This window comes from Octopus sinensis, linkage group LG9, assembly GCF_006345805.1.
Source record: "Octopus sinensis linkage group LG9, ASM634580v1, whole genome shotgun sequence".
NCBI classification, from domain to species: Eukaryota; Metazoa; Mollusca; class Cephalopoda; order Octopoda; family Octopodidae; genus Octopus; species Octopus sinensis.
The window spans coordinates 23,719,829-23,732,502 of NC_043005.1; the positions used below are offsets into that span (position 1 = coordinate 23,719,829).

The 12,674-nt window shown below is 39.9% G+C and overlaps 1 protein-coding gene across 1 annotated transcript; it reads left to right on the plus strand.

Moving 5' to 3' along the window:
- Positions 1–7,990: 7,990 nt before the first annotated feature.
- LOC115215856 (protein GVQW3-like) lies at positions 7,991–10,155 on the plus strand. The gene is made up of 2 exons (XM_029785197.2): positions 7,991–8,160; positions 9,108–10,155. Exon 2 carries the CDS (start codon positions 9,144–9,146, stop codon positions 9,741–9,743), a length of 600 nt encoding a protein of 199 aa, XP_029641057.1. The 5' UTR covers positions 7,991–8,160; positions 9,108–9,143; the 3' UTR covers positions 9,744–10,155.
- The last annotated feature ends 2,519 nt before the right edge of the window (positions 10,156–12,674 follow it).

Consider the following 12,674-nt stretch of genomic DNA (forward strand, 5'->3'; position numbering starts at 1 on the left):
GACAATTCCATTGCTTGTTAGAAAGGCATTAACGCCATAACTGTACATTCATGTTGGCATTGGTGAAAACGAAGCATTAGTTAAATATATAAATAAAAACGATATTAACCACAGAACTAAGATACGAATTGGACACATACACATGCATTCATGTACAACAAAGCATGAATCAGATGTACAGAATTAAAAAGCCTGAAAGTAATTAAAATTATAATTACAGTTAAATAGATTAAATTTTAAAATGTAAACGCATTCTTCTAAGCTTTTGATTTTTGGAAAAAATGGTGAGAATGGGAGACTTCTGAAGGACCGTTTCACAATTAGCTGATAGATTATCAGAGAATGTGCAATGGCCCAGTGGTTAGGGTAGCGAACTCACGGTCGTAGGATCGCGGCTTCGATTCTCAGACCGGCGTAGGGAGTATTTATTGGGCGGAAACACTTAAAGCTCCACGAGGCTACGGCAGAGGGGTAGTGGCGAACCCTACTGTACTCTTTCACCACAACTTTCTCTCACTCTTTCTTCCTGTTTCTGTTGTACCTGTATTTCAAAGGACCAGCCCCGTAACACTCTGTGTCACGCTGAATCTCACTGAGAACTACGTTAAGGGTACATGTGTCTGTGGAATGCTCAGCCACTTGCACGTTAATTTCACGAGCAGGCTGTTCCGTTGACTGTAACCGACGGAGTGCCATGATGTCTTTTCTGATGACAAAACTATTGACAAAACGGTCCGTCAGGACTCTCCTTCCATTTTCCCGAAAATAAAAGGCATAGAGGAAAGTATTTACATTCTTATAATTAATTTATATAACTGTAATTATAATTATATATAATAAATTTCACAGAGAAGCCATTTCTAGTATCTTTCTATGTGTTTGTGTGCGTTTGAAGAGTTTAATATAGTTTAATTATATATGCGATATCTTGATCAGCAAAACGATAGATTTGGGTTTCACTGATACATCGTGGTTCATTGTTGCTATTGTAACGTAGTTACACGTCGCCAATTATTGTAGTAGCGCCACTATTTATGACGATGCTTGTTTACACGAAACCGTGTAGTAACAATAAACACATAACAAAGCAGGGTAACAACAGCGTAACAATCCAACAAACTCTCCACAAACCCACAAACGATATTCCGACAAACAACCAAAACGACACCTTACGACTTCCTGCGATTAACTTCCTATTCTAGCCGTCGCACTCAGACCGCTACTATTCATAGTTCGGGCAAGTCTATTTTCGCAGGGGGTGTCGTGACTCTCGGCTCAGCAGTCGCAAAGATATCTAATCAGGAAATATTCAAGTCTAACATTATTTAATTCCGGTTAGTGAAGCAGAAACACGAGATGGCTTTTATTCATACATACATACGATACTACGATACTTTCCTTCTAATGACAGAGTCTTTTTCTCCAGACTAGAAGCCAGTTCTTACCACTACAGAGGAATTAAAAAAAAAACGAACCAAGAACATATATAAATGCACACATACATGCACACGCACCCCCACACACGCACACACACACACACCGCACACACACACACACACACACACACACGCACACACACACACACCACACACACACACACGCACACACACACACACACGCACACACACACACACGTGTATATTTCGTTTTTGTATCTGGTTTGCAGATAATGATAATAATAATAATAATAATAATAATAATATTTATCTAGGTATAAAAGATGGGCTACAGCAAATATTCTGCTCAATACCACATATTTGCTTGTAACTTGTTTGACCTTAACCAGTTGAGCATGCCCCTTAGTGGCTGACGATATGTGCATCTCTGATCACGAGCAGAAGTAGTGGGGAAGCATCATAGCCATGTGTTGAGAGGGATACTTTGGGATTTGAATAATTCACCTCTGGAAACATGGGTGTTTCGTTCAACATCCTTAAACGATCCTTATTCAGGGCCCTTTTGAGCGGTATGGGCTACTCGATCTGAAGTAAATTCTAACTGTAGAACCAATAACTGTCGGAGCCTTGGGAACAGTGAGCAAAAATCTCGAGAAGTATGTGGAACAAATAGGGGCTGCAATAAGGATGGAGCACTTGCAGAAAACTGCACTGCTTGGAACCGCTCGAATACTCCGGAAAATGATTGAAAAATAAGAGGTGTTACCTTCGTTCACTGATGGATGGAAGCACTCCGTCAGTTACGGCGACGAGGGTTCCGGTTGATCCGATCAACGGGACAGCCTGCTCGTGAAATTAACGTGTAAGTGGCTGAGCACTCCACAGACACGTGTACCCTTAACGTAGTTCTCGGGGATATTCAGCGTGACACTGAGAGTGACAAGGCCGGCCCTTTGAAATACAGGTACAACAGAAACAGGAAGTAAGAGTGAGAGAAAGTTGTGGTGAAAGAGTACAGCAGGGATCACCACCATCCCTGCCGGAGCCTCGTGGAGCTTTTAGGTGTTTTCGCTCAATAAAACATTCACAACGCCCGGTCTGGGAATCGAAAAACCGCGATCCTACGACCGCGAGTCCGATGCCCTAACCACTGGGCCATTGCGCCTCCACCGTTCACTGATAGTGAACAGCTGACACTGTAGTACATCTCCAGCGTTAGAAGCTGTGCAAAGGCAATAATAATAATCATCATTAGTTTAGCTTTTACTAATTGGACTTAATTATATTCAATACATTTCTAAAAAAAGCGGCAAATGTTTTTTTTCGATTCGATTTATCATTATTATTACTAGTATTGTTGTTATACATACAAGCATATGATAATAAGTGGATGTAAACACATGAACAAAATAAGAATAAACAAAAACAACAAAAACAAAATACAAATTACATGAACATATATAAACAGAAGATACAAATATTACAGGCATCCCCCCACATACACACACTAAATAAACATAAACGCACATAGAGATATAAGCATGCGCAAATGAAGACATACAATAGAAATACAAAATGGCTGACGGTTAGTAAGGAGAAACACAAATAAGAAAGAAGAAAACAAAGGACCACTGATGCGGTCACAGGAGTGTGACGAAAGAACTCTGGCCGAAATAAGATTAAGATTAATGTAAAAAATAAATAACACTGAAGCAAAATAACACCAAATATATAGTGCGTGTGTTTTTATTGGCTAAACTGGCAAAATGACCATTCCGAAATATAACAATATCTGTTTCAACACACGACTTCACATAAAAAGTCTTGCACAACAAATATTTAAACGTACTATATATATATATATATATATATATATATATATATGTATGTATATGCATGTATGTGTGTGTGTGTGTGTGTGTGTGCGTGTGTGTCTGCGTATATGTTTGTGTGTCTGTGTTTTTCCCCTACCATCGCTTGACAACCGATGCTGGTGTGTTTACGTCACCGTAACTTAGCACTTCGGCAAAAGAGACCGATAAGATATATATATGTATATTTGTGTGTGTGTGTGTGTGTGTTCAAGCAAAATCTTTTTATGCATTTGAGAAGGTGCTGATATTTCTGATTCATAAAGCAATAACTAAACAAAACTGCAACCTTATAACGTGATCCGACTCGATAAAAGCTCTTCATTTTTCAAATGGCTGTGACATGAGAAGCACATTACAAGAACTACTTCAAGTGAAGGACTGAATTTGATGTTATTTTACTAAGAGTAAGAGGTACAAGGATGACAGTGTACAATACTTCCAAAAGGAATGTGGGGCAACGTGGGTTTGTAGCTACATGAAGTCGTACCAAGGTGGTATGATAGTTGGGAAGACAAGTAGAGCGGTGACTGACAAACTGTAAAAAGAAGCAAAGTGTATATTATAATGCATATGGTTGATCGATGTGGAAGGAGAATCGAGCTGAGAACGGAGATCAAATATTAAAACAAAATAGTCGCTACATGTTTGGTGTATTAAAGCTGTCCTGTCCTTGCGTGATTGGCTGCATATACTCTTTTACCCTTTTACTTGTTTCAGTCATTTGACTGCGGCCATGCTGGAGCACCGCCTTTAGTCGAGCAAATCGACCCCGGGACTTATTCTTTGTAAGCCCAGTACTTATTCTATCGGTCTCTTTTGCCGAACCGCTAAGTGACGGGGACGTAAACACACCAGCATCGATTGTCAAGTAATGCTAGGGGGACAAACACAGACACAAAAACACACACATACATATATATATATATAATATATATATATATATATATATATATATATATATATATATATATATATATATATATATATATACATACGACAGGCTTCTTTCAGTTTCCGTCTACCAAATCCACTCACAAGGCATTGGTCGGCCCTGGGCTATATCAGAAGACACTTGCCCAAGATGCCACGCAGTGGGACTGAACCCGGAACCATGAGGTTGGTTAGTAAGCTACTTACCACACAGCCACTCCTGCGCCTATATATGTAGATTCAGAATAAATATCAATCGCATTGATATCATCAGGATTAGCGAAGCTTTTGGGCGCTTCACATTCCTCATTACGAACCATTAACGTTAAAATTCATAATCTTAACAAAGAAGTCGTTGAGTTCCAAGCAGTGAACCATTTGAACTCCACTGCAGCACGTCATTTTAGCTTTCTATGGTAAATAATATCAAATGTATTGTGTTCGACTTTATTACAACGTCTTGTTAGGAATATTTCACCAATATTCTTGTATTGGAAGAATGCATATATTCAAGAACCGAAGTATTTATCCTTGGGTGTTGTATAATATTTTAGCAGTAATGTTATATCGCAAAAGAAACTAATATCTTTATGTGATTTTAAGCTGCCGAATCGTATATGTAATATATTTCAAAGAAATGGGCAATATATTCTATAGAAATATGGCATAATCGACATATTCAATCCTATTTTGTAGTAAAATAGGCGTCACTGCATATATTTTCCAATATATTTAATAGCTTATGCTAGAATTTGCATTGTAAATGCATAACCTTGAAGACAAGGTGTGATGGGATGTAAGGGCTGAGTTTAAAAGACGACAACCTTTTCGCCGATTTATTCATTTGCATGTATGTATGTATGTATGTATGTATGTATGTATGTATTTATGTATGTATGTATGTATGTATGTATTTATGTATGTATGTATGTATGTATGTATGTATGTATGTATGTATTTATGTATGTATGTATGTATGTATGTATGTATGTATTTATGCATGTATGTATTTATGTATGTATGTATGTATGTATGTATTTATGCATGTATGTATGTATGTATGTATGTATGTATGTATTTATGCATGTATGTATTTATGTATGTATGTATGTATGTATGTATGTATTTATGCATGTATGTATGTATGTATGTATGTATGTATTTATGCATGTATGTATGTATGTATGTATGTATGTATGTACGTATGTATGTATGTATGTATTTATGTATGTATGTATGTATGTATGCATGCATGCAAGCAAGCATGCATGCATGTATGTACGTATGTATGTATGTATGTATGTATGCGTGCATGTATGTATGTATGTATGTACGTATGTACGTATGTATGTATGTTTTGCACACACACAAACACATGGCGCAGATGTGGCTTTGGCAAGAAGGTTGCATCCCAACCGCATTACTCCGGGTTCAGTCTTACCGCGTAGCACCTTGAGTAAGTATCTTCTTTTATAAAGTTAATTTTCTCCGGCCACCTGCATGGTAGCAATGTTGTGAAGAAAAGAATCTTGTTTTGTTCATCATCCTTTAATCCTTCGGATGATCTTGCAGATTTTTATTGTCCCAGATATCGCGATCATTTCTAGTTTATAAATTACGGAGTTGTGTTCTCTATCCAAGAACCCAATTTCAGCCACATTTTGCCCCTGACGGGTTGACATGTAGCATGTTGTTCTAAAGATAATATGTATGAAGCTGAAAATGCATCTTAGGTATTGGATTTGCACACGCCTCATCAATGGTATATGTATATTCTATTTCTCTTGTATTTTTCTAACTGAATTTGTGACCAGAGGGCAGCTGATTTCCACAATAGCGCCTCTGGGCGGTTGTGTTTCAATTTCGTGGCCGTTTTAATTTTCAAGTTTCACCGATATTCTTTTGATCCACTGATCTCAACATACTCAACTTTATCGGAGTGTTTTTTTCTTTTGGTGATCCTGTTCCAGATTGTTCTCGCTACTGCATCATGCCTCATGGGAAGATAATATCTGGAAGACATTCTCTCGCAGATGGCAATAATGTGGATGATGTCTTCAGCTTTGGGATGGCAATAATGTGGATGATGTCTTCAGCTTTGGTCTTGCACAGTCTGCATTTTTTGTCTATTAGTGTTTTCAACCTTTTAATCTGTTGGTACTCGGTAGGGGCCTCTTGTTCTTGGATTGCTTGGTGGTAACCTTCAAAGCGTGATATCATAAACATATTAGTACTCCTTGCCAAGCTTTTCATATTATTTTCTCGAATCTTTCGGGCCAAGTATCCACGCAATATCCTTCCGGTGCACTGGCCCGATTTCAATTTTATGCATGTGTATATATGTATATATGTATTTTCGTATGTATGTATTTGTATCAAACCTCTAGCTACCTAATTAATATCTTTAATGTCGACATAGAAATCAAAAGATAAAGCCAACTGTGTATCGTTATCACTGCAAATAATTACATAACTCACTGCGAAATATTGTCGTTACTTCCTATAGTCACAGCGTGAGGCAAATTGCCATCGTTGTAGATTGCGGTGAAATACTGTCATCATTATATATTTATATCAATTATGTGAACCTTCTGTGAAATATAGCTATCACTGCAAATAACCACACAATGTAATATATTGCCATCACTGTAAATTACGGTGAAATACTATCATCACTGTAATAATTATACGAACCTTCCGTGAAATATTGTTTCAATTTAAGCAATCGCGCAGCCTGCTGTGAAATATTATCATGACAGTAAACAATCACACAAACTCTGGATTATTGTTATCATCCTAAGTAATCACATAATGTTATCGAAGTAAACGATCACAAAAACCGTGAAATATTGCCATCATAGATAACGCAATCCCTCCTCCTCTCCTCCTCCTCCCCCCCTCCCCATCCTCGATCTCCTCTTCCTCCTCCCCCTATCGATCTCCTCCTCCTCCTCCTCCTCCTCCTCCTCGTCTTCTTCATCATCATCCTCGTCCTCATCATCTTTCTTTTCTCTTCCACCTCGTCTTTTTCCTCCCACTCCTTTCCACCCCCTCCTCCTCTCCCTGCCTCATATCCTCCTTCCCTTCCTTCCCCTCCTCCCCTCTCCTCTCCCCTCTCCCCGCTCCCCATCCTCCCCTTCGACACACCTCCTCCAACCTCCCTTCCTCCTTTCCCCTTCCTCTTCCTCTTCCTCTTCTTCTTATGATATCACGCTTTGAAGGTTACCACCAAGCAATCCAAGAACAAGAGGCCCCTACCGAGTACCAACAGATTAAAAGGTTGAAAACACTAATAGACAAAAAATGCAGACTGTGCAAGACCAAAGCTGAAGACATCATCCACATTATTGCCATCCCAAAGCTGAAGACATCATCCACATTATTGCCATCTGCGAGAGAATGTCTTCCTCTTCTTCTTCCTCCCCTCCTTCTCCTCCTCCTCTTCTTCTTCTTCTTCCTCCTCCTCCACCTCTCCTCATTCTCCCCTCTTTTTCTTCTTCTCCTCCTCCTCCTCATCATCATCATCATCATCCCCTCCCCTCCCCTCCTCTCCTCCTCCACTCGTTCCTCCTGATCCACCTCTCCTCCCTCTCCCCCTCTTCTTTTCCTCCTCTCCTCTCCTCCCCTCCTCCCTCCCCTCTCCTCCTCCTCTCCTCCTCCACTTGTTCCTCCTCCTCCACTTTTCCTCCTCCTCATGTTCGTCCGCCTCTTCCTCCACTTCTTCCCTTCCCATCCCCTTCCTCCGCCTCCTCTTCTTCTTCTTCCTCATATCGTCGTTGTCATCATCATCATCATCATCATCATCATCATCGTCGTCGTCAACAGCAGCAATAACATATACTTCATAACTCCTCCCATGCCATCAGATTGTTCCTGATGTCAAATGATTACCAACGGACGGCAATCAATCCAAGAAAAACGGGGCAGCTACCACCATTGCTACTACTTGCTGTCAGAAGGTGTGTGAATTATTTGTCTAACTAAATCCACAACACAGACTCTTAATTAACTGATTGAAAGTATTTGAAATCGCTATTTAATTGTGAAGATTTGCGATATTGTATCGGGAAAAATTATAAATTGCCTAATGAAGTGGTAGTTTATGTTTAATTAGTGTTGGCGGCTAATATCTGTATTATTAATGAGGTCTATAGATTTACGTAAGCGCATATCCTTCTCTCAAGTATTCTGTATTTGTCTGCAATACCGAACCCTGACATAAACAATGGCTTACGTTTCTTAGGGGACGCACTGGAAGTTTTCTTCATGTCTCTTGGTATCTGAAATTGTGTTCTCTACTTAGCGAAAATAATATTAGCTAGTGGTGGCTGTGTGGTAAGTAGCTTGCTTACCAACCACATGGTTCCGGGTTCAGTCCCACCGCGTGGAATCTTGGGCAAGTGTCTTCTGCTATAGCCTCGGGCCGACCAATACCTTGTGAGTGGATTTGGTAGACGGAAACTGAAAGAAGCCTGTCGTATATATGTATATATATGTGTGTGTATATGTTTGTGTGTCTGTGTTTGTCCCCCTAGCATTGCTTGACAACCGATGCTGGTGTGTTTACGTCCCCGTCACTTAGCGGTTCGGCAAAAGAGACCGATAGAATAAGTACTGGGCTTACAAAGAATAAGTCCCGGGGTTGATTTGCTCGACTAAAGGCGGTGCTCCAGCATGGCCGCAGTCAAATGACTGAAACAAGAGTAAAAGAGTAAAGAGAGTAGTGATTAATTATCGTTTATTTCTAATCAGCTCATATACGAGGGGTGTATGAAACGTTTTGAGCCTAACCTAGAAACGGGGCTGCTAGGTAGCTGAAACAATTTTTTTCTGGTAAGTACAGTCTTTTCAGTGTATTCAAGCTCATTTTCATGATACTGTTATTTTAATTTTTTGTTTGTTGCAGACTTTTAAATAAACAAGTGTTGAGGTTACATGGAAAATGGAGAAAACTGAGTATCGTGCTGTCATAAAGTACCTTCATTTGAAAGGCATGGCTCCATCAGAAATCCATGAAGATATGTTGAGATCCTTAACAGACAATGCTCCTTCATATGCAACAGTCAAACGCTGGGTAAATGAATTCCAGCATGGCAGGGAGAGTGTGGAAGATGATCCCAGACCAGGGAGACCTCCAACTGCAACCATCGGGGACAACGTTGACCTTGCTCTTGGTATGATAATGCAAGATCGTCGAATATCATGTCATCAGATAGCCGAGAGACTGGGCATCTCAGCTGAAAGAGCAGACAACAGTGTAACAAAAGAACTTGGGTTCTCAAAGGTTTCTGCAAGGTGGGTCCCTCGCCTTTTGACTCCTGAACATAAATGCATTTTGTTCACGAGCAATCTAGAACTGTTTGAAACCAATGAAGAGAATTTTATTGCTTGTTTTATTACTATAGACGAAAGTTGGGTTCATCACTACCAGCCTGAAACCAAAGAACAATCAAAGCAGTGGAAGCACACATCTTCTCCTACCCCAAAGAAGGCCAGGGTCATTCCTTCAGCTGGCAAGGACATGGCGTCAGGTTTTTTCTGATTCTCAAGGTGTCTTGCTGATCGATTATCTTGGAAAGGGTTACACCATGACAGGACTGTATTATTCTCAGTTACTGAAACGCCTCCGGGAAGCTATCAAAGAAAAAAGGCCGGAGGAGTTCTTTTTCATCACGACAATGCTCCAGCCCACACCTCGTGATTGTGGATATGAACTTGTTCTCCATCCACATTATTCACCAGACTTAGCCCCCACTGACTTTCATCTATTCCCCAAAATTAAAAAAGCCCTGGCTGGTCGCCATTTTACCAATGATACAGATGCTGTAGGAAGTTTCTTGGAGTCTCAAACAAAAGAGTTCCTCTACGCCAGGATAATGGCACTTCAGTACCGCTGGAGAAAGTGTTCAGCCATCGAGGGGGACTATGTTGAAAAATAAATCATCAGAAGTCTTGTACTGTTTTGTATTTTTTGGGGCTCAAGACTTTTCATACACTCCTCGTAAGTTTACATTTTTTTAGTGTTCTATATACAAAACGTGTGAAGGCTAATCTATCTATCTATCTATCTATCTATCTATCTATCTATCTATCTATCTATCTATCTATCTATCTATCTATCTATCTATCTATCTATAAATAGAATAAGGCGCAGAAGTGGCGGTGTGGTAAGTAGCTTGCTTACCTCATTGTGCATGAGCGAGACAGAATTGTGTTTGACACCGAAGCGGCAAGACGTGCTTTTGAAGACGTCTTAAATTGAAGACTTTTGAAACTTAGCAGCAAGGTAAGACTTTCTTCTGTCTTGTGAGAGCCTGTTGTAATTCGCGATTATTTTTAAAAACAAGAAGTCCTCACTAGACTGTAGTCTACCTGAGGTTGAGTGAAAATATTTATTCACTTAATTGTGAAAATATTTATTCATTTAATTGTGAAAATTATTGGTTTGGTGGGCGTATACTGCCAAAAATTTTTTTGTCTGAAAATAGTGTTTCAACAATATTGTTCCTGTCAAGGAGTACCTAGAAGAAAATTGAAATGATTTTTAACTGTTTTACAATTGTGTTAAAATTTTGGCCTGGAGTACCAAGTAGCCTTTGCTGTATTTTGAACTGTTGCTCTCTATTTTTTAAAAAAACTCTTTATTGAACTGTTAATTTTTTTCTCTCCTTCCTTTTTGTTTGGACTTTTTTTCCTCTTCCTTCTTTTTCTTTAATTATCTTATATTTTAACGACTGTATTTTTGAACTCTTTAAAAAAACAACAAAAAAAACATGGCAAATAACAATGAAAAGTTGGTGAAGTAGGAAATTACACCACCCAAAAAATGGTTAAAAGAACTTGAAAGTAAGACGGTGGTTTTGAGGACCTACTCTAGAACCCTCGACGCCATTGCCGTTTTCAGGAAAAAAGCTGGCAGAATTTAAGCCAGCGATTAAGTTTATCACTCGGGGGGGGGGGTCAAATACGCAACCGTGTGGCCCAGAAGTGGCCCGTGAATTTGCAAGTCAGCCCCTGGAGGGCAATGAAATTTTCTTTCTTCCCACTTATTGTGGAAAGAGTCTGACGAGGGCTTGGGTTTGCGGCTAGCCACCCGGATTTCATTCCCAGTGGATAGGAGATACTATCACCAAGCTCCTCAGCGTAAATATTCTGTCTGCAGCTGACTGGGAGGGGTAAGTCGGAGACATGATGCCGGAGTGTCACGGAGCATCGTCGGTTGTGCCACCGGAGGGGGGAGACACCATTGGCGGGAATTGTGCCGCCAACGGTAAAATTGACCCCCTAGGACCCGGAATACGATGAACTGTTGATCTTCTTTTATAGAGGCGGAGAGGTGGAAAAGCTAGTGAAAGAACACTACGAGGGAATACCTTTGGTCTTCACACAGGACCCAGAATGGCCTCCTTAGATAGCTGTGGAGGTCATAACGTTGCGCGTGTTTATAAAGCTGGAGGGACTAAAAGAGGAATATCGCTCGTGGCCGGGTGACGCCAACTCGGAGCCCGCCTTGATTTTAAAGGAAGCATGGGCTATGGGGGAGTACACGGACACAAGCGATGATGAGGTGGAAAATTGACAAGAGGTTGAAAAGCCTCAGCGTTATAATGTGTAAGAGGGTCAGTAAATGTACTAGTGTTGATTGTATATTGAATATTTCATTGTATGTTATTGCATGTTGTTGACTATTAAGTCCAATAATTGTTAGAACTGTAGTGAGAGGTTCAATACCTCGTTGAGGTGGAAAAATTGACAAGAGGTTGAAAAGCCTCAGCGTTATAATGTGTAAGAGGCTCAGCGCCTCATTTGTAAATGAACTAGCGTTGATTGTATATTGAATATTTTTTGCATGTTAATATTTGTAATGGACTATAAAGTCCAATAATTGCAAAAACTGTTGTGAGAGGTTCAATACCTCGTTTTGTTTATTCTGTTGAAAAAAGAAAAGAACAATGTCTTAGAGAAGCAGAAAATCGGCGGCCGTTTTTTGCCTTCTCTTATCAATAGCAACCTTATTTTATCATTCACCTCATCAATGTATATGTCCATCCCACATGCTATTCTATGTAATGACTTTATGGCAAATTTCAATGAAATAAAGTAGTTACTTACCAACCATATGATTCCGGGTTCATTCCCACTGCATGGCACCTTAGGCAAGTGTCTTCTACTATAGCCTCGGGCCGACCAAAACCTTGTGAGTGGATTTGGTAAACGGAGACTGAAAGAAGCCCGTCGTACATATATATATATATGTATGTGTGTGTATATGTTTGTGTGTCTATGTTTGTCCCCCCAACATCACTTGACGACCGATGGTTGTGTGTTTACGTCCCTGTCACTTAGCGGTTCAGCAAAAGTGACCGATAGAGTAAGTACTAGGCGTCCAAAGAATAAGTCCCGGGGTCGATGTGCTCGACTAAAGGCGGTGCTCCATCATGGCCGCAGTCAAATGACTAAAACAAGTAAAAGA